Below are 24,584 nucleotides of genomic sequence, written 5' to 3'. Positions count from 1 at the left end.
AAACTATCAGATTATGGTAAAATTTACCGTGTTTCTGACTCTATGGGAGCACGGTAAGGAGTCGTTTCAGTAAAAAGTATGGTAAAGATTTTTTTTAAAGTTCTTATGTTTCGAAAATCCTTTTTCACTCCACTCTCTATTTTATTACAAGATTGAAATGAAAGTAGGCGGGAAATAATTAAATTGTTAAATCTCCTCTTCCAGGGAGTTTTTCTATTTTCAATTAGATAAGCAGAGAAGTTTTTTATTCGTTCAAATTTAATAATTCCAACGGTATTTGTAGTTGTTTTTGTTCAAATTTTAAATGTAATTAATTAAAGTTAGGATAATTATTTTTTCAGTTTAGAGTTGCCATATGTTTTTTTTTAATTTCCTGATGGGTCAAATATAAGTACAAAAAAAAGGCTTTTTTAAATCCCTTTTTAAAACCTTACTATTTATCAGTTCAATATTTCGAAGCATTTTCTAAGATTAGACTTCAATAGTTCAAATTCACTTTTTGAGTTACGATGGCTCAGGGGATTGAGCGTTAGCTTTACAATAACGTGAACCGGTCTCGAATCTCACCGAAGGCTGGTCGATACGAATCCGCATCCGGCTTGCACCGACCACAGTGCTGGAAATATCCTCAGTAGTAGACTGATCGTGGGTTAGAGTCCCTTTACCATCAGGCCTTCCTCTCTATGTAACGCAAATGTGGGAGAGTATCATCAAAAAAGTCCTCCACGAAGGCAAATTTCTCCCAACACTTGATCTAGGAGTTCCCTTGTCTTTTGGATTGGGTTCAAAATTACAAGGCTACAGAGTTGAACATTAGTAGTCGTGAACCCAAAAATTGGGTCGGCTGTTCAAAGACGGTTATAAAATAAAATAAAGTTTTTATATTTCCTCTGTTTTCTTAATAAGTTTTTAACGATGCAAAATAACTTGTGAGTTTCAAAAGCATAAACAAGTAACCGTAATGGTAATTTTGAAACCGTAATGATAATTTTGAAAACACAGTAATTCTGCTAATAAAAATAAATATATGATATTCAAACAATGCATTAGGTAATTTTTCGTTCACATGGTAATGATTTACCAGAAATTAAGGTTTTCAAAATCAGTAAAAAATACAAAACTGCAAAGTAAATGTATGAAATCATCTCAATATTCATCTCAATATAACATTTAACGAAACAAAATAACTAAATTTAATTTAATTTTAATATACTTACCTAACATTTTACTGATTTATATATTAATTTGGACAAAGAGACCACTCAACTGTCAAAAATGCAAACTTTTGTTTAAATATGTTAAATAATTATATTCACACTGAATTACGGATTTTACTTAATCTGAAGAAAAAAAAGTTACATTGTCGCCATCACATGCCCAAAAACTTAACTTTACTGTTATTGCAATTGGATGTCTTCAATTGGATGTCTTACGTCACCGTATGCAAATCGTAATATTTGTCAATTCAGGAGCCAATCAGGTTCGATACACATGTATGACATCGCTTCCAGGTATCCAATTATGTCTCATTTTAATCACATGGTTAAGCGTAATGATTTGTCTTCTTCTCGAGTTGCAAGTGCCTAGTTTGCTAAACTGTGTAAGAAACCACATGACATAGGTTTGAATTTCGTTAGTAGCCGTTTTACGAAATCGAGTGTTTTTAAAGCAAACTTTTTAAATCTGACATTACAGTCTCATTAATTGTGAGAAAGTTTCGTAATTTGTATTTTAATATAAAGTGCTAGAGAGTTTTTTCGAAACTCAACACATATAATGTGTGGAAAAACATATAATGTGTGGAAATTTAAATTAATGCGTGGAAACACGGTTTAATATCCATACAAATAATTGCAAAACTTCTATCTTATGTTTTACAAATTTCTTAAAATTTGAGAACTTAATAAAATTTTTATTTCTTACTTTTTAAAAAATAAAGCAAAAAAATATAATGTATTTGAAATTCTGAGGAAAATTTAATTTAGAGTTAAAATATCAAATATATTTAAGATTAAGTTTCGTTAAAAGAATTGATTGACAATTTTGCTAAAATGTCAAATATTAGATAATGTTTCTTTAAAAAAAATTGATTGGAAACTTTGCAAAAGTGAAACAAAAATCAGAAACAAGCACTTAAAAAGCTGTTTTATAGTGAGCCCTGCACTGAAAGAGAAAGAATAGTCAAAACCATTAGAAAATAAATATCAGAAGTATATATTAATATTTATTGTGTTTCTGGCTCAATGGGAACACCAAAAAGCTCAGAAATTTTTATTGAAGCACGTTGCTAATAATTTTGGTAATATTAACAATAAAATATGGTTTTATATGCTATAGATAACATTTGGTAAATGAGGTAAAATTTAGTAATTTTTATCATGAAACCTAAAATCAGGGCTCGAAAAAACTCAGAAATTTTACCCGTCCCAGAGGACGGCTTGTCCAACAATGTACCTGTCCTCCTTTGAAACTAACCCGTTGCTTCTAAATAAATAAAAATATAATTTTCTCTTATTTATTACAAACATTTATACAAATTGCACAATGATTAGTAGTTGCTGTATTTCTAGATTAGAGGGTCATTTTAGAAGTGAGGTGCTAGACTCTTGTAAGATAACAAAAATTGAAAATGTATCACGAACATTAACGGGAAAATGGCCATCTAACGGGAAGTCGGATTCGAAAAATTCGTTGTCCGTGGGGAATTTTTGACCGCCGAGGACGGGCGGTTTTTTGAGCCCTGCCTAAAATCATTTCATAAAACCATTTATTTTGAGAAATTTAAATTTAAATTTTGTATTTTTACCATATGTGTGTTAATATTAAACATAATTCTAAAAACCACCAGATTTTCTAGTTAACCGAGAAAATCATATAAAATATTTGAGAAAAAATTACCAAGTGAATAGTTTAAATACATATTTTTTGGTTTCATTAATCAGAATTATTTTTGTCACTTTTTATTATTTTTTTCATTACTATAAAGTACTTTAATTATACCAGGATATTTTTCTACTTGTGTTACTAGATTGGCGTAATACACACAAAGCAAAAGATCCTTTACAAAAGGTGTGGAAATATTTTTAAAGTTTTGCAATGATTGCTGTTTAAGAGCACAAATAGCACTCTAGTGGCCAAAGAAGCAATTAGAAATAAATAAACTCCGAAATCGATAGTGGGTGAAAAGAATAAAATAAATCAATGAATGCAAGTTTAGTACCTAAATAAACAACTGACTCTTTTCAAAATCGCTTTTATTTGTCTTGTATCTGAAAAAGATAATACATTGTTATAGATAAAGAAATAGTTTTTTTAAAATAAAAGAATAAAAGTAAATAAGTTTCATTTATCAAGTCAGTGTTTTATGTAACTAAGTTTCATTTTATAGTTGAATATAATATTTCTTATTCTCTCTAGCTAAAAATAAGTCGTTAATTATCATTTCAAGCGTTATTCTAATTTCCATTTAGCCTATTTAACATTAAGCTTTTCAAATTTTTTATTCCTTTATAACATTTTTAAAAAAAAATTCAAGAAAACGAAATGCATTGAAACAAATTCCTTTACTTTTTTTGACATTTCAAACACTGACTTTAAAAAAATAAATACCCTATATTTTAAAGATTTTTTTTAGTCTACTTAAAGATAATTGCATTAACAACTAACATTTATGTTTTCTAAATATTTTATAACCGTCGTTGAACAGCCGACCCAATTTTGGGTTTACGACTACTAATGTTCTACTCCGTAGCCTTGCAACTTTGAGCCCAATCCAGAGGACAAGGGAACTCCTAGATCCAGTATTGGGAGAAATTTGCCTTCATGGAGGACTTCTTGATAGAACTAACCCGCATTTGCGATACATGGGGAGGAGAACCACGAAAACCTTCCACAATTAGCCTAATGGCGAGGGAATTCTAGCCCATCATCTGTCTACTACTGAGGATATTTTACGTCTGCATTGCTGTCGGTGTGAGCCGTTTGTGGAATTCGTATCACCCAGCCATCGCTGCGATTCGAACCCGGGTCCCCTCATACAGTGGCGAGTGCTCTATCCAAGAACCACCTCTTAGCAAAATGTGATTTACAAAATATTATTTTGATTATTTAATAATAAACCTGATTGCGCACAATGAGAATTTGCACCTTTTTCCCAATTTTAGTTGTAAGTTGGTGTTTGAAATCTCTCATTTTTTATGCAATAATTGCCATGTAGCGCATGATTATTGTAATGACTTCAAATAGGTATTGACAATGTTTAAAGGAAAATTACTTAGAAAAGCCCCTGGGGTAATAAAATTTAGATTTCATTCTATAAATTAAGCTTTATATTTTCTTTCTTTTTTTTTCCTTCTTTTTGCTGCATGGAGTTCATCAACATTACAATGAGATCAAAAAATTTGAGTTTCACGAAGAAAGCGATTTTATCTCTGAGGAAAGCATTATATAAGAAGCCATTTTCTTAAAGGGAAAAAAAACATAGTTTTAAAAAAAAAGCTTCGAAAATAATGAGTTGCAACACAATAATAGTAGCTTTTTCTGAAATTGAGTTTCAAAATAATAATGCGATTTGAGAAAAAAAAAAAATTTTATCTCATACTAGATTTAAAAAGTTCTCCTGATCTATTTTAGACGGAATTGTGCATTAAATTGAGTCAATAAAAATATTTTTTTTTCTTGAAAGTGAAATATCTTATATTTGACTTAAGTGAGATTTATAATCAATTTTTCCTCGTTTCATAACATGCAAAATAATGTGTTTGGGATAAGAGAAATTTCGTTTAAGTCATATATTTGTTTTAAAAATTGAACGATCTTTTCTCCATAATAAGATTCAAAATTTATTTAAATAAGTGGAAATACTTGCATACCGAAAAATAAATTCAGTTAAGCTTTCCAATATTTTTATAAAAATTATATTTTATTTATACATCGTATTGATTTAATAAACTGAATATATTTTTATTTAAAATGAAATATCTATTATTACATTTAAGTGAATAAGTGACAAATAAAGTAATGTATGGTTTTGTTAGCTCATCTAAGTCAAAATTTAACTATGAATAAAATTTATTTTGGAGTGTAAGCAATTTATTTTCTGGCATTAAACATTTGTGTTAAAAATTGATCTATCTTTTCTTCGTAATAAGGTTTATAATGCATTTAAAATAAACCGAAATAAATGCGGTTAATCTTTAAACTAATTTTGAAAAAAATATATTTTATTTATCCTCCTAACTGATTCAATAAATCGAAGACATTTTTTAAATATAATATCTATTATAAGATTTAAATGTGATTTGAAATAATTTTTCACATTTGAAGTCTATAATATATAAGTAACAACGGTTTTGCTTACTCATATCAGTTGAAATCAAATTATGGATTAAATATATTATACAGTTTTGTCTTATATCATATATATTTATTAACACAAGGTTTACGGACGTTTCTTATATACCTATCTCTACGTAAACGCGTCAATTTAACGCATGAACGTATACATATAACAGCACTTACAGAGATGCCAACTTGCTCCGGACAGCAAATATATATTTTAAAGTGATAGTTTATCAATTGTGATTCTTGGTTTAATAAATTCAATTTAGTAGATTTTTATTCACCTCTATTTCTAAATAATTCGTCGGCTTATATAATTCACCACTTTATATTTGCAAAATTTACTTAGTAGTTATTTACCGTTTTTTTAGTTATTTTGGCGATGTGATTATATACTATAAGAATAAAAAATGAAAATATGCGATATATATTTATGAAATATTCTAGTATTTTATTTTTCAATACTCGATTCAAGCAACTGAAACCTTCAAAATCTGACACTCTGACATCAATTGACATTCTACGTTCGTTCTTTCTATTATTGCTTATCGGCAACAGTTGTTTATCGCTTGTTTCATTTGAGATAACGATATCGGATAACGGATCGAAGTATTGTTGGCACATTCCTATTTATTATTGATGTGATGTTTACATACTAACTCAAAATTTTGTCTAAATTACGAACGTGTCAAATTGACGCACATCCGTAGAGATAAGGTATACCACAAAAAGAATTTCAATATTTCAACGCTTTTGAAGAAAATAGATTTCAATATATATTTACCTCGATCAATGGATAAAAGTCATTACAAGAGATAAAATAAAAATGCAAACGGGTTTTGTAATTTTCCTTACAAAATTCGAAATGCGTCAAAATGACGCTTCCCGTAGACCTAGTGTTAAAAAAAGCATACAAACTTTTTATTAAATTATCATTTAAATAATAAATTATTTTGAATGAATAAAGAAGAGAAATAAAGTAAGAAAACAATGACAATAAAAAAATGACAATAAAGAAACTTATCATTCACACTCCAAAATATAGAAGTTAGGCATACACAGAATTCAGTTAAAAACTTTGCAAATGATTCTATGTTTTTCTTTCTTTCCGTTCTGCATAAAATTTAAACGTGTCTTTCTAGAATCAACGTTCCTGTTAGATGAAACACAACGTTAGCCTGAAAGTGAAAAAAAGTTTCGAGTATTTGCGTGTAAAATGAGTGACGGCTTTTTAATTGAATTCTAACTAAGAAAATTCGCCGAGAATTCCGTTTTAAAAGACAAACTTAAATGTTGTTGAAGTACTTGAGAAGGTAAAATAGAACTGTCTGAAGTAGATATAAGTTACTAATAGCAAATAATATTATAATCGTAATTAGTGCATAGAATATTAAATTCTTCCTACACTTAATTCTCTGCACTCAAATTCTTCTTTATACACATTCGCTTTCTTTAAACACGTATGAACATGCACATTAAGATTCTTTCCCACGAAACTTATGGGCAAAGCAGAGAAGAAGAAAGACCACTAATGTAAAAAGTCGTTATCAAGATAAATGAAATTAGCGAACTAAGATGAAAAGTCATCATAGCGTTTCACTAAATCATACTGGATAAATTGAATTGTTGTGCTTGAATTTTTTTAACACTTGCGTACAAGGAGAAAAATTTCTGGTAAAGCTACTGTGCTGTATAGTAATGGAATTTCTGGGGAAAAAAACCTAATTCTGGTTAGAAAAATCAAACTGTACGGAATTTACGCCATCCTTTTGGTAATTTTTTCGTTAATAATGTAACGATTTACTGCTAAATCAGGATTTGAAAATTATAGTTTCTATTACCAAACATTTAGCTAAAAATACCAATCTGAAAAATATATTTTTCAGAATAAATGGCTTTTATGCCATGCTCTGAGGTATCATAATAAAATTACTGAATTTTACACCACTTACCAAATTATATCAGATACTATAAAGCGATAATGTATTGTTAATTTTACCTAAATAATGGCCAAAGCGCTTCGGCAAAAATTACCGAAGTCTTTGGCGCCCTCGTAGAGCCAGAAACATGGTGAATTTTATCATATTTTGGTAGTTTTGATGGCACTTTTCTTCTCAGTGTATTATTCTGGAAAATATCAGCACTGTTGGAATTTTCATTCAAAAATTATGGTAAAATAAACGGCAACAGTCTGTCCATTCAATTCACTGCAAAATTTACAGTAAAGAACAATTTTAAACTAAAGGTTTTGTAACTGTTTACAGCTAGTATGGGTAAAAAACTATGAAAACAAAATTGTACGGTTTTCCAATTATTTGCAACTAGCATGGTTTCAAAACCGTAATTTTTTTTTTTTAACTGGACGTTATGCTGCCATTTATGCGTATATGAGAGTATCTTATTGTAACAGCTCAAGTTCACAAATTGGGGAGTGGAGGAAGCTGGAAACCTTTCACGTGTCGAAGAGAATGGAAGAAATATTGTGGTGAAATAGCTTTCCAGCTTCGAACAATCGAACCTCCGTTCTGTCGGCTATGAGATTTACATATTAGCCCTCCCGGCTATAATACGTACCCAGCTGCAAGGAACTTCGCAACCAACTTCATTAGAAAGGCCTTGTTGGTACAATAAAATTCTTATTGTTTAACCGCTTAAGGTGAAAGGAGTTAGTAAGTGGTTTTTCTCAGAGTTTACAGTTTGTCTTATTTATGGTTATTTGAATACAGTAAAAAATCACTTAAATAAATTGTTATTTAAAAATTTTTTCTGGAGAAATTTCGAACAGTGTTAAAAAAAAAAACTTAACCGAGACCCATCTGTAAGTTTGTCAAAGCTGATCAAACGAGCAGACAGTCAAACGTAGCCGTGAGCAGACTAGAGGAGACTAGAATCTTACCAGAGAATGAGCAGACTAGAATCTTACCAGATCCAACGATGGCAATTCAGACCAGAATTTTTGTCAAAATATTGCAGTTTTTTACTTCATTTGATATTTTATAAGTTGATAAGTAGTTGAAAAATTAAATATTAAAAATAATTAAGGAGAAGTCTGCAAATTCTTTTAAAAATGTAATTTGAGTCTAGGTTACCACCGTTTTGAATTTAACGGAGAAGTGGGGTTCAGAATTGGCGGATTTAAACATTAAAACATTAAACTAGGTCTGTGATATATTGTTTTGTCAGTTTTTTTAACTGACTAATAGTTTAAAAATTCTATTTTTATGCTAATTACGGTTTTTCTGATTTTTATTCACGTTAGTATGATGAAAGCTTAGTTTTTTATTATTAGTAGCGCAAATGGGTGACATTTACGCTACTACGATGCAATATTTAACTAGAGAAATTGTAAAATTAGCTATTGCTGCCTATGTGCAATTTTAAACTGAATTATATGAAACCAGAATGAAATCAGTAAAGCTAATAAGTCAAAATTTATTTATGTTTACATAAATTAAAGGAGTGTATTGCATTCATTTTAACCAGTGTGTTTGATGTTACACAGTTGATAAAAGAAATATTGGATTTTGACTTGAAGTATTAAATTTATAGTTTTTCTAGTGTATTTTTTTAAGCATGAAAGATTTATATTTTGTAAACTATTAATTCCACTGACGCACATTTCTTATATTAAATTTAGCGAAAAGTAATAAATAAGAAACAATGCCTCATCTGTTTTAGGAGAACTATCATGCTCGTAAATAAACACAAGAATGAAATCATAATTTTTGTCAATGAAAACTTTATAGCTCTTTCAACTTCTACGATATTATTCCTATTGACTTGGTTTTCATTCCATTTAATAAATGTTCAAAATTATAGAATTCCATGATTTCTTTGCATATTAACATTTTCGAAACGTAAAAATTACTGAAGTTGTTTAAAATAACTTAAAAAACAGTTTTTTTATGCATAAATCTTCTATATTTTTCGATCAATCAGTTTTTCTCGATTTTATTTTTTTTATCATTAGAGTTTCGGCGAAAAAATATATGAGAAACAATACCTCACTTGTCTAGATAGTAATTTTGAATTTTTTCCCTTTTAACCACAAACTCTTTTAGTAAATTCAATATGGCGGGAAGTTAATCTCGGGAGAGGGGACAAACCTTGGAATTCCATTTTTCTCCAACTATATAACAACTGTAACTTTAAAAATAATTCGTAGCTTCCACCAAATTACTTCCTTGTGTATACATATATATATATATATATATATATATATATATATATATATATATATATATATATATATATATATATATATATATATATATATAAGATTCAAAATATATTGAAAACTTGGAAAAATTACTATGAAAAAAGGGCAAAAAAAATAAAATAAGAATAAAAATAATAATAAAAAAAATTTCGAAAAGGGAATGAAAAAAAATAAAAATCTGGAAAATAAAAGATGTAATCTTTTCATCAGCTCTCACGATTATACCTGCAAAGAGGAGTGCTTTTTTATAATGTATCAATATTGCCGAAGCAAAATATATCAGTACAATAGTGCGAGGAGCATTCAAAAAAATTTGCAAAAAATTTACAACTAATAAAATAGAACACATTAAGCAAAAATATCACGCAAAAACAGAAAATAAAATATGAAGAAAAAACAGAATGAAACATAAAACGAAATGTATAAAGCGATGTGTTAACGAATGTGTGTGTGTGTGTTAACGTTGCAACATATTTAAATTACGTATTTACTTTTATTCTGTTATATGATAAAGAGATTCCATTATCAAAAAAAAAATTTATCTTAGTGATTCAAAAATTTACGCAGTAAGTTTGAATAAAACACTGTGAATATTTTTGTATTAATATGAAACGTTTCGAATATTTTGAATTTTATAGTATAAGAAATTTAAACCATGAATTTTCACAGTTTTTGCGTTATATTGAAAATGTATAGACCTGTACTTATGAAAATTTTAGAGGTTCTCAAACTCAAACATGTCAAAAAATTGAAAGTAAATTTTCAAGAAGTAATCGATGTATTTTTTATGAATTGTGATAGAATATTTTCAAAGAATATATTCACTGTATTTAAATAACTGCCAGGAATTTTGATGGATTATGCTTTGAAAAGAAATAAAAATATTTTAAAAACTCAAAGGATTAAAGCAACTTTATTTGACACATCATTTTGCATAAAAAGAAACCAAAGCTTTTTAAAATAGAAACTTTAATATACATAAGAAGATTGTAACAACAAACAATTAGGAAATGTTGTTTAATTTCAACTTATTATTCAATCATGTTGAAAACTGAAGCAAAAAATGTGTAAAGTATGTCAGTAAATTAAAATTTAAATAAAGAAAAATAGTAATCTTAATCAAAACATTGATAAAATTCAAGGAATATGACGTGATGAAAAACAAAAATTTCCGTATAATTGGAAAAAAACTGAATTACATTAAAATAAGTACTATTAGGAACATTTTCTAAGTTTCACCAGGCTATCAAACTATTTTTTGCTGCTTTTAACTTGAGTACATCAATAGTAATGAATTCCATAACACATTTATTTATTTATTTTTGAAATAAAATTAAAATAAGTACTATTTGAAACATTTTTCTAAGATTCACCAGGCTATCAAAATTTTTGAGGCTTTTAATCTGAGTACATCAATGATAATGAATTTGATAACACATTTATTTTTTTTCATCACTTAAATAAAAATTTGTGATTTTTAAATTGCATCTTTTCTTAACCTGAATACATCAATAGTATTGAATTCGATATTAAATTTATTTTTTTCTTCATTTAAATAAACATTTGCGATTTATAAATTGCCTATTTTTTAAGTTTGCTTATGGATAAGATTCTAAAAAACATATATTACGGATTATTGAAAACCCTGTGTCGGACAATAAATAATTTTACTTTTAAACGGCGTTATGAATAATCATAAAACCATAGTAAAGCAGATCTGCTCTAAGAAAAAAAGTATTTTTAATTCAGTGTCGAGACAATGGTGAAAAAATGCTTTTAATTTCTGTATTCTAAAAATCTGAGACATAGCTGCGATAAAGCTGAGAAAACTTTTAGAATATTAAGTAAGTACTCTTTTACGATTTCTAACATAACATTTTTACAAAATAAGTGCTTGACTTTTAGAATCAATATGATTTTTATGACTTCTCTAAATCCTGTTTTGGTTTGATTATTTGGTTTGATAATAAACAAAACAATAATGTTTTTTCTTCAACAGTGGATTTCGTCTTTATTTGTTAATCGATACAAAATACTATCTTTTTGAGAAATTACAGCTTAACTCTTGGTTAGTACTGAGATAGTTTACTATTTTTTTTATTGATGAAAGTAATTGAATTCTCTTAATGACATAAAACTGGAATTAAATGATAAATAGGTAGGACAACTTTTCAAAAATATAATTAAATAAATACTTATTAACGGTAATTAATAAATAAAAAAAAATTAAACTTTTAAAAATTGCTTAAAATTTTTTGTTTATATATTTAAGCAGCAGTAAGAAAATCAATCCAGCCTTTCGCTCTAAATTTCAAATTCTCTATAAATTTACCGTTTTTCCTTTTTTCTAATCAGCCCTACTCTATATAAAGTCATTTGCCGTCAACAACCACCAATTTCTTAGTTAAGCGCATATTTACTTCATTACATTTCAACCATTTTCCTTTCCAATTTTTAGAAGAAGAAAAAAATGCAAAAAATCAACAATTTCTTTTTTAGTTCTTTAATAAATAAAAGGACCTAAAACAAAACATAATGCACAAGGTTTAAGTTGAAATTTTAATTTTCATGTGCGTAAAGGCCTGGTTTCTTAGGACAGGACGCCGTCAGCTGGAAATCAGCGCTAACATCTGATTGGTCCATTTGTGAGTTTGATAGTATGCGTCATCGAACGCTCATCTTGAACTGCAATTGCCGTCCAACTCAACTGCAGTTGGATTACAGCGTGACGTTAACCACAGAAGCAATGGCGGACAACATCCAACAGCACATTGAAATCAGCCAAGATTTTGATTTTGTCATTAAACATAGCTTCTTCATTAAACATAGCACTCTTCATTTAGCTCAGCTATAATGTGTTTTTTCTTGGACAAAGTCATTATTTGTTCTCTAAAACACTGGTCGACAATAACAAAATCAATACAAATTCAAAATAAATATTTGTTTACGTTATTAACGCATGCGCAATGAGAGATAATGTCTGCGTTGGACCGACTGCTCACGCTGAGCTAACAAAAAAGTATTTTTTTGGCGTCAGCTCTACGTCAACTCTCCGCTGACGCCCAGATAAGGCACTAATTCTAAGAAACCAGGCCTTGAGCTAACAAACCAGTATTTTGTTGGCGTCAGCGGGACGTTGACGCGCCGCTGACGCCCAGATAAGGCGCTTGTCCTACGAAACCAGACCTTAAAAGACATTTAATTTACCATCAGGTTTACTATTACGAATTATCATTAAATGAAAAAAAGTTAAATATTAGCCATTGTATGATAATTTTTAAAACAAGGAGCAACAAGGAAGCGATACTCTCCAAATGCCAGTGAAGCGATGCGCTATTTTTTCAATGCATATTCTACTACCATCGTATATGGGTGATTCTCACGAAACATGACAATTCGGACCAAAAAATTTCTTCAAATTTAGAGTCTTCAAAATAATCTAAAATTTTTTTTGTATACTTCTTTAGCTACACTTATTAATATCTTTTAGACAGCAGTGTAGTTTATTGACATTTGCTCGAGAAAAGAAAAAAAAATAGAAATTCACCGAATCTTGAATGCCAGGAAAATGACATATTACCTTAGAAGTTTAAGAAACAGTCATTTTAAGTTAATAGTAAGTAACTCAACTTAAGCCTTTATGTTAGATGGACCATGAATTGCTTAAATTAATTCTTTTTATCCACTGTAGAAAGAAACAAAAAGAATTTGGTGCTGATATGTACAGAATAAAATTGTGTATAATGATCAATCATTAAATAAATAAATAACTTTGATTACATCCAATCTTATTACGATCATACATAAACTTGGTATTAGATTAATATTTGCTTTCCCTCTTCACAGTATTAGCAGTTAAAAGGAATTTCTAGTAACACTTCAATGTCCTGGCATTCATAAGCCAGGAAAATGACAGATTTTCATGGGACAAAAGAATTATTGACAGAAAAAATTATTTTAAACGAAGTTTTAGTAAACAATACCCTCTGCGTATATTCTAGAAATGCTTACATAGGATAAGATAAAGAAAAACTAGATTTTGAAAAGTGTATGGGAAGCTTTGAAGCTAGTTATTATTGGAAATATTGTTTGGGACATGCCAGGAAAATGACATTTTGATATTCAATTAAATTTTTTAAGTATACAAAACAGTCAATGCTAGTGCTAAGTCATTTTAAGATGCTAACAGCAATGCTATTTATTAATTTTTTTAAAAAAAAAAGTTCTTTTAGTATTATAGTCTTAGATCTTGGAGCAAGGGACAGTCCTCCGAGCACGTAGCTTGGTACCTAAGGTTTATCCAACCCTTTACCCATTGAATGGCTTTGTGCCGGTTACTCCTCCGACGAAACCACAGTCGGAGGAACGAGCCCGGACGTAACCAGCTCCTCTTTTAACGACCGCGGACCCGCCCGCCTCACTATTGTCGGGGAAACTTCAACTCGACCTCGCGTGTCATTACACGGCTTGCCTGAGCTGGTTTCTGCCTTCGTTTTCTAGGGAACTCCCTAGAGGGTGGTTTTTCGAGTCCAAAATTGGCCTCACCGTTATGATGAGCAGTGCAAAGTTTTTTAACGACTGACTTCTATGCTCAACGGACTGACGTCGGGGACGACTTTAACGCGCCAACGCTGTGCTAGGCGTCTCCTTCATTTGACCAACAAGCGGTTGGCCGGGAAATTTCTCGCCCCTTCGAGAGCGTTCTTATGAACGCTTCTACGAAGAGCCTTTCCCTTTCGGCAGTCGTTGGCTCCAAAGAACCAACGACTGTCTTAGCCCTGGAGCGGAGTCACTGCATGGATGTCTCGCTCGACGACAAAAGACCTTTCCATATCTGTGTTCCGAACCACACTATGACTCGAAGCACGCGGAAACGTTGCTTTGACTCTTCAAAGAGTATATACTCCGTTTTCTGCTACCTACAGCTCCCAGAGGAGCTTCAGGCACCCTCCGGACGGGACGTGAACCCAAACGGATACGTCCGGATGGAGCAAGGGACAGTGAATTGTCATGTTTCGTGAGAATCACCCATATACAATCCAATCGGACATTGTATATACAATGGCAATCGGTAATTTGCTTCCGGCCGAGTAAAAACGTGATGAAATAAAACGTACTGTTGAATTCTGCTACACCTGTGTTTTCTCGGAATAATAAATACAGTCAAAACTCGATATCTCGAACTTAAAGGGAGAGGAGAAAAAATTCGAGATACCGAAAATTCGAGTTATCAAAAGCCGTATGTTATCGATGGTTGAGTAAAGAAAAATGTTCTTTACATACTTTATTTACTATTCCATATTTATTCTGAAAACACTTTTTACACTTTCATTTAAGAAAAATTTCAATTGTTGTTTGCTTTAGAGATGTGTAAGGAAGTTTGTCTGCAACACTTTCGAAGTGGACTATAGCTTTAAATATCTCCTCTGACATATTTGGCTGCCTCTCAATAAATCTCTTTACAGTGTCCACTGCAGAAAGTGCTTGTTTGTTAGTAACATTGGGAGGTAAATCTTCGATTTCTTCATCCTCTTCTTCTGATAGTTCACAAGAAGCTTTCGTTTGAGCGATGATATCATTGTTATCCTACTGACCACACACTGTTCCTGCATCATCTACGTTTACAAAGTTATGAAATTCCATGTCATCAAGTTTCATGAGTTCGGTCAATCTGTCCCAATCATTTTCTGTGTAGTTTTCAGCAGAATTAACGATCTTGATTGTTTGACTGCTTTCGTGATCTTTAATGAATCCTGCCTTCTTGAAGCCATTCATTATCGTAGAGAAAGACACATCATTCCATGCCACTGACGTCTTTATGTCAATTTTTTAAAAAAAAAAAATTATCATTATGAGAACTGGTTTTCTATTCTTAAATTTTTTAATTTTCTTTGGAATAGTTTTTTATTTTCAGAAGAAAAATCTACACTATTTATGGAGAGAAAAAAATTCAAGTTATCGAGGGATTAGAAAGAAAAATTCGTGAAATCAAGTTTTTTTTAACATTGAGTGTGTAGGAAATTTGATGGGAATTTTTTTTCCTTCGAGGTATCGAAACATTCGTGTAATCGGAGTTCGAATTAGCGAGGTTCGACTGTATTTGCAATCTATATATGCCCCAGTTGACACAGGATAATCAGGGACGCAGTTAAGCTAATTTTTGCTTTAACTTACTACCTTCACATTAATGTTTGCATTAATAGATTTGTTTCATTCAAAAAAAAAAAAAAATAAAATAAACATTTATTTTTTGCAGATTTGTTGCTGTAACTCGTCCTTTGAGGCCTCGCATGACGAAGACAGTTGCTGTATCTATCATATGCGCTGTCTGGTTTCTAAGCTGCCTGTTATCTTTCCCATCTCTATTATTCGCAACCACTGTGACTTACAAATATGCTGATCAAGGATACAGAACACTATGTTCTTTAGAATGGCCTGATGACGTGTGGGGAAAATCCTATACAGACCATGTGTAAGTATGGTTTCTAAATTTATTTTAGATTATTATTCAATAAAAAAATTCATTTAAAAAAAACTCGTTGAGCACGCAAGAGATGCATCGTCGCAGGGAGTATTGCGTCAACAACAGATATTCAATAACTCGTTACTTAGTACTACTTTACATTTTGCTGAAGTATGATGTTTTATTGAAAAGGGATGATTTATGATACTGCAGTATGACAGCAAATCGTGATCATCTGCCTCTATTTTACCCTTTGTGCATTTGCTTTAAACTATCTGTTTTTTTTCCTAGGAGGCTGAAACAGTAGATTTCAGCTAAATCAGATAAAATTTAAAATAAACTATTTTGGTCACACACAAATAAAATTAAGTTTTGTTGAATATAATCACTTTTAAGTTTTTTTATTTGAAACTAACGCTTACTAATGAGGAAAACGAATTTTCGCACAAAATACTAAGATTTTTATGACTGCTTAAATATCAGGTGTTCTAGTTTTTTTTCAACAGCAGACCCAACTCTGAGTTTACGACAATCAACTTTAAACTCTATAGTTTTTAATTTTTAATCAACCCAAAAGACTAGATAACTCTAGGATCATGCATTGGAACAATCTAGTGCAGGACTTTTTGATAGAACTAGCCCGGATTCGAGTTACATGGAGAGGAAAACCCAGAAAACATCTCACGGTTAGATCAACGGCAAGGAGGTACCCATTATCCATTATCTAGCCCATTATCAGTTTACCACCGAGGATGTTTCATGACCGCACTGAGGTTAGTGCGATCCAGGAGTAAATATGTACCAACCAGAAACCGCTGGAATTCGAACTTGCTCCACCTCATTGGGCAGCCAACCCCTGAGTCACCGCAGCTTTTATAGTGCCTCTTAGCAAAATGAGATGTACAAAAATATTATTTTAATTATTTATTAATAAATCTCACTGTGCACAATGAAAATTATCGTTCCTTTCCCATTTTTAGCAGTAAGTTGATGTTTTGAGTTTATTTTATCTCATCTATTTTATTTTTCCTTAAAAAAAAAGATATAATAAATATGTTAAAAGAATATAATTTCTTTTAATCTTGTAGAAATATTCTGATTCTTTTTAGTCGGTAGAGATGTTCAGGTACACAAACATAAAATCACGAGACCACAAAATCCTCCCACGGTTAGCCCGAAGACAAGGAGATTTTAAATTATGATTTATCTACTACTGAAGATACGAGACCGGGAACAGAATTTGTGCCCGAGTACTCGTGGCTCAAATCATATAGTTCTTATAGTTAAATAGTGCACGCAAGAAATTGAATAGTGTAAACTAACCAGTGAAGGAACACTTAAGCTTCTTTTGCCGCTTAAAAAATAATATTAATTTCAAAATTCGTAATTTTAGTTAAATGACAGCGTCAGCATATTTGTTACTAATTGCAAATTATGAAAAAAAATTGCAGAGAACTTACATAATATTGTTTTAAAGTCTTGGAGGCTCAAATAACGAGTAGTAAGAAGATCAAGTGAAGGAACAACTCTTACCAGTGAATGAACACCCAGTAAAGGAACACTTAATTTTGGTTATTTTTTAATGCTCTTTATGAATTTATTAGCCATACAAATATTTTAAAACAAGCTTATTCTTGAAATTATAGCATATAAATACATGGAAAATGTTAACTTTTCTTTTGTAATCATGAATTGAAAATTAAAGTGTCAACATATTAACACATACTGTTCATTCACTGGGAAATCTATGCCCAGTAAAGGAACATGCCTATTCCCTCACTGGTTAGAAGTTGTTTTTCGTATTTTTAACATACTTTTGATGCGGAACATCGCTAAAGGTACAAGAAAATTAAAGTTTATCTTTTATTTTCATTAACTTAGAAGAAAACCTAGTAAATTAACACTTGTTCCTTCACTGGTTTTTCATCGTTTGGTGATCCAGTGAGTAAACACCCCCTTATCTCAGTACTTCATTATGCTATAATGCATAAAAAAAATAAAACGTAACTTCAATAACTATATTTCGAATTCTCTTTTTCACAGTGTGAAAAATAAAACTATTACATGCAATTAATTCCACTTGAAACATATAAATACAAACACTCACCTTATAATTTTTTCAAAGAAACAAGGTGTTGTAGAGATAATAACAAATTCAAAATTTCTTCCGGAGAAGTCTATTTGACCAGGTAACCCAAAACATTGCTAGATGACTTCCTGCTATTGTTACCAATTAATCTAAAGAAAAACTTTCAAATTCTTATTTTTAATTAATATATATGAATTGTTCCATCACTGGGTAGTGTTCCTTCACTGTTTGGTCTACCCTAGTTCTTAAAATTAAAAAATTGCGTGCAAGAAATTGAATACATCATGTTTAAAATCGCTTGTTATATAATTCTGCCTCCTATACATGATTGGTGTGCCTTTTGTGTGCCTTACTTTTTCAGGGACATAGAAACCAGCAAACTTGCATGTCACGCTTTGCCAGTCACTTGAAGTGTCTCTCATATCTACAGGGATTTTATAGCATTTGGAAGTTGCTCAGTATTTTGAATTTTTTTAGTACTGTTCTGGCATCTCACGAGCATTTTCAAAATGTAATGATTTTAAGTTGAATCAGAGTATTTCTAAACCTCTTCTAGTTTTAAACTTTTTAGAAGTTTATAATTTTATTAAATCGGTTAACTTACACTGAGAAAGAAAAATGTAGAAAAAATCTTCTGGAATATGATAAAACTTATCGTATTTCTGGTACAATGGAAACACCAGAATGTTAGGTAATTTTTAACAAAGCGCTTCGGTTATGATTTTTGTAAAATTAACAGCAAAATATAGCTTTATAACAGTAGATTAAATGTGGTAAAATTTAGTAATATTTTCATAATACCTTGAAGCATGTCATTAAAATAATTTATTCTGTTGAATTTACTTTTCCGTTTGGTATTTTTTACTAAATGTGTGGTAATAAGATCCATGCTTTTGAGAAACTGAATTTCCTGTAAACTATTACCAATCATCTGTAAAATTATTAAATGAATGGTTTAAATATATTATATTTCGTTTTTCAACCAGATTTATAATTTGGTTTACTAGATATGTTAAATAGTAATTTTACCAGATTTTTTTTCTCCATGTGTATTAAATTACTTGGAGATTCGAAACTACAATATCAGCGATATATTTTTCTCAGGAACTATCAAATCGATTTTATTCAAATATCGTAATTTGTCGTTAAAATTTATATTTTTAAGACAGTGCAAAAATTTAAATGCCTTAGAATTAAACTTTGAATGAAAACACAAACAACATTCATGCCAAGAAAGCAAAACTGTCGGGTAGAAATATGAACAATCCTTATTCAAACTAAAAGATATTTTTCTGACTAAACTAAACTAAACTTCTTCAAACTAAAAGATTATTTAATATTTTTGTCGATTTTAAAAAATAACTTCATCACACCTTGGAAAAATCTTTAATCAAATATAATGTAAATGGAGTAAACATCACATTTTTAAACAAACAAAAATCTATTAAGAAAATCGACATTAACGGAAAAAAATCAGGTCTTGTAATGATGAGATGAAATAAAATTGTATTTTCTGATAAATGTAAAATATTTTTTTTCTGATAAATTCTGACGATCAGAATGAATACAAACATTAATGACATGACATAAATATGAAATCGACTGAGAGAATAATGCTTCTATTGTTTAATGAGATGAAGATGACTAATAGTTTGGAGAGCCTTCAATCATGATAGATTGCGGAATTTAAAGAAAAATTAATAGTATATGAGTTTCGTACATGAGTTTGCTTGATATATGAGTTTCTGATACTCCTTGACTTTTGATTAGGTAGTTTAAACATGATATTTTAGTTCTTGCTAACTATTAGAATTCAGACAGATATGGCTTGAAAAATGTTTATGTTTCTCATGAGAATGCCAAATTTTGTTCTAGAACAAGTAAACATTTTACACGTTACATATTTTTTAGAAATTCTGTTAATAAGTAAGAAAGTTTTATCAGCAATTAAGAGAAGAGCAGCCATTGTGAAAGAATGGTACAATATTTCTGTACTCAAATTTAACTACTTGGTCATTACAATAGAGTTAAAAAAATAAAAGAATTAAAGTATAGAAGTAATAAAGGAGCACAAAAATCTTCAATGGTTTCATTTTTTTTAAAGCAAGGGGCTTAAAATGATATTACAATTCATTACATTTACTGTAATGTATTAAAAACTATGCAATCCTAGTTCTGGTAAATATGTTTTTAAATTAATTTTAAATAAATTAATGTTATTAAATTCTAATCAAAATGTTTATTTATTTCAAAACTTCTAAAAATGATATTAATTATGCAAATTTTTCACAATATTTCTCATGAGATTTTTTAAGAAAAGCTATCAGTTTTATATTACAAGGCAACTGCAATACACCTAACAATTCGTATGTTTTTAAATGGCTTAGTTTTTATTTTAACTTTACATAACAGATAAAATTGACTTACTTTATTAAACATCCAAACTGATTTATCTGTTTCAAAGATAATACTTTTGAAATATTTCGAACATAAAAGGTATATTTACAATAAGCTATAATTTCGATTTTGTTAAGCTAAATTAAGAAATGCAAACGCTAAGAAACCCTTTGTTCCTTTAACGTGAAAAATTATTTTCTAAATATCTTTTAAATAAAAAATGTCCTTTATGCCTAGATTTTCTTTTACCTGACTGAGCTTAATATTTTTGTTTAAAAAAAAAACTTTTCTTTAACGTAATAGTTATTTATACTTAGCTTTAAAAATATGAAGAAAAAATCTTTTCTTATAAATAAATCAATTTAAAGATAGAGAAAAGCACATTAGGTAACTATTAACTTCAGTTATGATAATTTTCGCGGTTAAGAAATAAATTTAATTTCTGATTTTCATACTTTTTAAAGCTTTTAAGAAAATGGCTGGAAAATCTGTTTTAAATAAATCATCAATTCTTTATCAAAAAAACCTTTTGCATATTTATGAGGAAGTATTAAATGGGGAACATCATTTGCATATTCAATAAAAACTATATAATTATAAAAATATTTGGAGTTTAATTCAAAAATATGAATTTGCTTTCAATATTAAGTTTCAAAAGAAATAGATTTTTATTTAATGCCATCTCATTAATTTATGAGTGTGAAAATGATGAGATAAGATTTGAGTTTTTATTGAAATTTCTTGAAATGTAATATTTTATCTGCTTTATAAATCGCTACTAAATATTTCTTAATATTTTGCAATAATCACTCGCGAACATAGCAAAGTTAATTTTATTTTTAAAGAGATGATTTCCAATTTATTTAATGATCTCATGTATAGTAACGTTGGTTTTAAATTTATTTTTGCCATTGGAATTCTCGTAAAAGTGTAATTAAATTAAATTATTTTCATGTTTTTGTCGATTATTGGAATGCGAAATAACTGTAAACTTAGAAAATTAGTAAACTATACACTTACGTAATGCTTTTCATTAAATAAACTATTTCCATGTTATTCATATTTGTATTAATACGGCATATTTTTATTTTTGACCATTACTTATTTTAACGTTAAATTAAAAAAAAATTGCTAATTTGCGAGTATTCTAAAGCAATTTTGCACCTTTTCTTATAATATTTATTTATTTAAAGTTTCATTATTCTTACTTTACGAGTGAGCATTAAACTTTTATCCACAATTAGGAAACTAATATACTTTACGCTATATTTAAATGTATTCGAAGGTAAGTTGAATTTACATTTATTTTGTAATGAATGAAACATGAATGTTGTTCTCTTTCACATGAAATATTATTTAACGGAGGAAATACTTCTTTTCATTTAATTCTGATTAGAAAGATTTTTCTTCGCAATGGAAGCTTTGACGCCGAATGACAGATGAACATATTTTATTTTATTTTATTTCCATCGTTGAGCAGCCAACCTAATTTTAAGTTTACGACTACCAAAGTGAAATCCTCCGAGGCCTTGTAATTTTGATCCCAATCCAGAAGACAAGGAAACTCCTGGATCAAGTATTGGGAGAAATTTGCCTTCCTGGAGGTCTCTTTTGATGGAACTGAAACGCATTTGAATTACATAGAGAGGAAAAACGCGAAAAGTTCCAATGGTTAGCCTGATGGCAGGGGGACTCTAGCCCATGATCCGTCAACCACTGAGCATATTTTACGTCAGCGATCCGGTTGTGGAATTCACATCGACCAGCCGTGTCTGAGAATTCGATCCCGGGTCACCTCGTTGGGAGTAGAGCACTCTTACTCCAGAGCCATTACGGCTCAGGGGAACACATATTTTCGAAATACCTTCGATTATTCAACTGCGATTTGTAAAACCGTCTGCTATTTTAAACAGGTAGAGCGGTTTCTCACCATAAATGAAATTAAAAAATTTAAATAAAAATTAGCAACTAGAAAATCTTTCTATTCTACTGCACTAAGGAAACTATGAACTATTTTACACTATGAAAGCGTGTTTGTTTTCTTTCCCAATTGTTATTTTGCGTGGCTATTTTGCATCTGTGAGCACTCTATTTGCTAATTAACTTTATACTTCAACCGTGTATTTTTTTTACTTAACTTGCATTTTGATTGTTAATATCTACTTTCGAAAAAAATGTTTTATTCCATCAAATCTCACATCATTATTTGGTTTTGGCATTATTATATTTCATGCCAGGTCATATTTTACGAACAGCGCAAAATAGTCAATCTTTAGATTTCTAAGAGGACCATCTTCACCAAATGTGCAAGACTACCCAATTTGCATTCCAGAACTATCAGGCAGTTTAAGATGTCTAATTAATACCATTGCACTCCCCATTAATTGAAAGGGAGAGCAAGTGACCTTACTTCCTGTAAAAGCTCTCATATCAGGACCGACAAACAGGGAAGTCATTGTTACCTACTTATAATAGGTATTTCGAATCAACACGAGAAAGGTATTCGAGAAGACTTACTTCTTAAGATGTTCCGCTTCTAAGATGTTCAAAACTTCTTAAGATGTTCAAAATACTGAAGGAAAATAAAAAAGTACCAATTTTTTTTAGAATTTTCCCAGTTTCATTTTAAAATTTGAACACTTAATAAACTTTAAATTAATGGATAAAGTAAAAACAGGAAAAAATAATCAGTAGTTTCTCTCATAGCTGGAGCTTTGGCACCTAATGGGTAAAAGCAGTGCTCCCCAAAGTGTGGTACGCGTACCCCCCAGGGGTACGGGAGCAGTTTAGCTGGGGTACGCGTTATTATGCGAATTATCTCGCAACAAACGAAAATTTCAAAAAATTTCATTTAAAAACGCAGCTAGCCATGAAAATTTACGATTACGTATTTTTCGGCTATATTATATTTTACGGCTATTTTTTGCAGAGTTAACAGTTAATAATTAGTGGCGTCAACAGCCAGTTGTGATTTTAAACTTTTGTGCATTTTTTCATTTCTTTCATTCATTTTTTTATTAGTGGTACACAGCGTTACGAAAAATTTTGAAAGGGTATGCAAAAGTCATAAGTTTGGGAAACACTGGATTAAAGGGATGAGTTGCTCAGAAATACTACGCCGAGTGGAAAAATGCTCAAAACTACCAGAATATGGTAACATTTAGCGTGTGTCCGGCTCTATGGGAACACTAGAAGTCCCGGTAATTTCCTATTGAAGCACTTTGGTATATAATTTGGAAAAATTAACGATAAAATATAGTTGTACAATGCGTGATAAAATTTTTATAATTTTATCATGATACCTTAGACACTGGAGCAAATTATTAGGTTAAATTTACTTTCAAGTTTTGTATTTTTCACAAAATGTTTGGTAATAAGAACTGCAATTTTATAAACCAAATTTTTGGTAAGCCACTACCATATAAAATTAAAAATTACAAAATAAGTAGTTTAAATATCGTATATTTTTGTTTTATTAACCAGAACTAGATTAAGAAGTTTTAGATTAGAACTAGATTTTATTAACCAGAACGTTTTTTTTTTACCAGAAATATTATTACATTCACTACGGTAATTTTACTTTTTCTCTACGCAGAATTTTTTTCTGTATATAGGTGTCTCAAAAGTGATGGCCGATTTAAATAAATTCAATTACAGAAAAAACAAAAGGGTATGGAAATGCATGATCCGTTTCGTAGTAGTAAAGAAACTCAGGGAATCAATTCTCACGTCATGACGTAATAGGCAAAACTATTTTCAATTATTTTCAAAATAATTTCATATTTCATTTAATTATTTTTTCAATCAATGTAATAACTAATATATTGTTTTAAGTAGTTTTTCAAATTCCATACTTAAGCTTTTCCTTACATGAATATGAGAGACTACTTAATGTTTACAGTAAATTTTTGGTTTTTCATATACATTATTAAGTTTCCATTACCAATATATTTTAAATTTATGAAGCTCACATTAAATAGCAATTATAACTCAGAAAATTGGATACTCGCTACCGACGTCACGCGTGGACCAGCCAATAAGCGCGCGTGCCGTCCCTTACAGTTATCTAATTAAAT

General features: G+C 29.9%; 1 protein-coding gene across 1 annotated transcript in view; it reads left to right on the top strand.

The window, feature by feature from the left end:
* LOC107445282 (tachykinin-like peptides receptor 86C) overlaps positions 1–24,584 on the top strand; it is an 81,757-nt gene that overhangs the window by 44,930 nt on the left and 12,243 nt on the right. Inside the window, exon 2 of the mRNA XM_016059640.5 lies at positions 15,816–16,031. Within this exon, the coding sequence (XP_015915126.3) occupies positions 15,816–16,031 (216 nt within the window). The remainder of the gene's footprint in view (positions 1–15,815; positions 16,032–24,584) is intronic.

Source organism: Parasteatoda tepidariorum, chromosome 6 (genome assembly GCF_982258835.1).
Source record: "Parasteatoda tepidariorum strain Cologne lab strain chromosome 6, Ptep-v5.0, whole genome shotgun sequence".
Classification (NCBI taxonomy): Eukaryota; Metazoa; Arthropoda; class Arachnida; order Araneae; family Theridiidae; genus Parasteatoda; species Parasteatoda tepidariorum.
The sequence above is the reverse complement of the archived record's forward strand: the minus strand, read 5'-3'. Positions and strand labels throughout refer to the sequence as shown.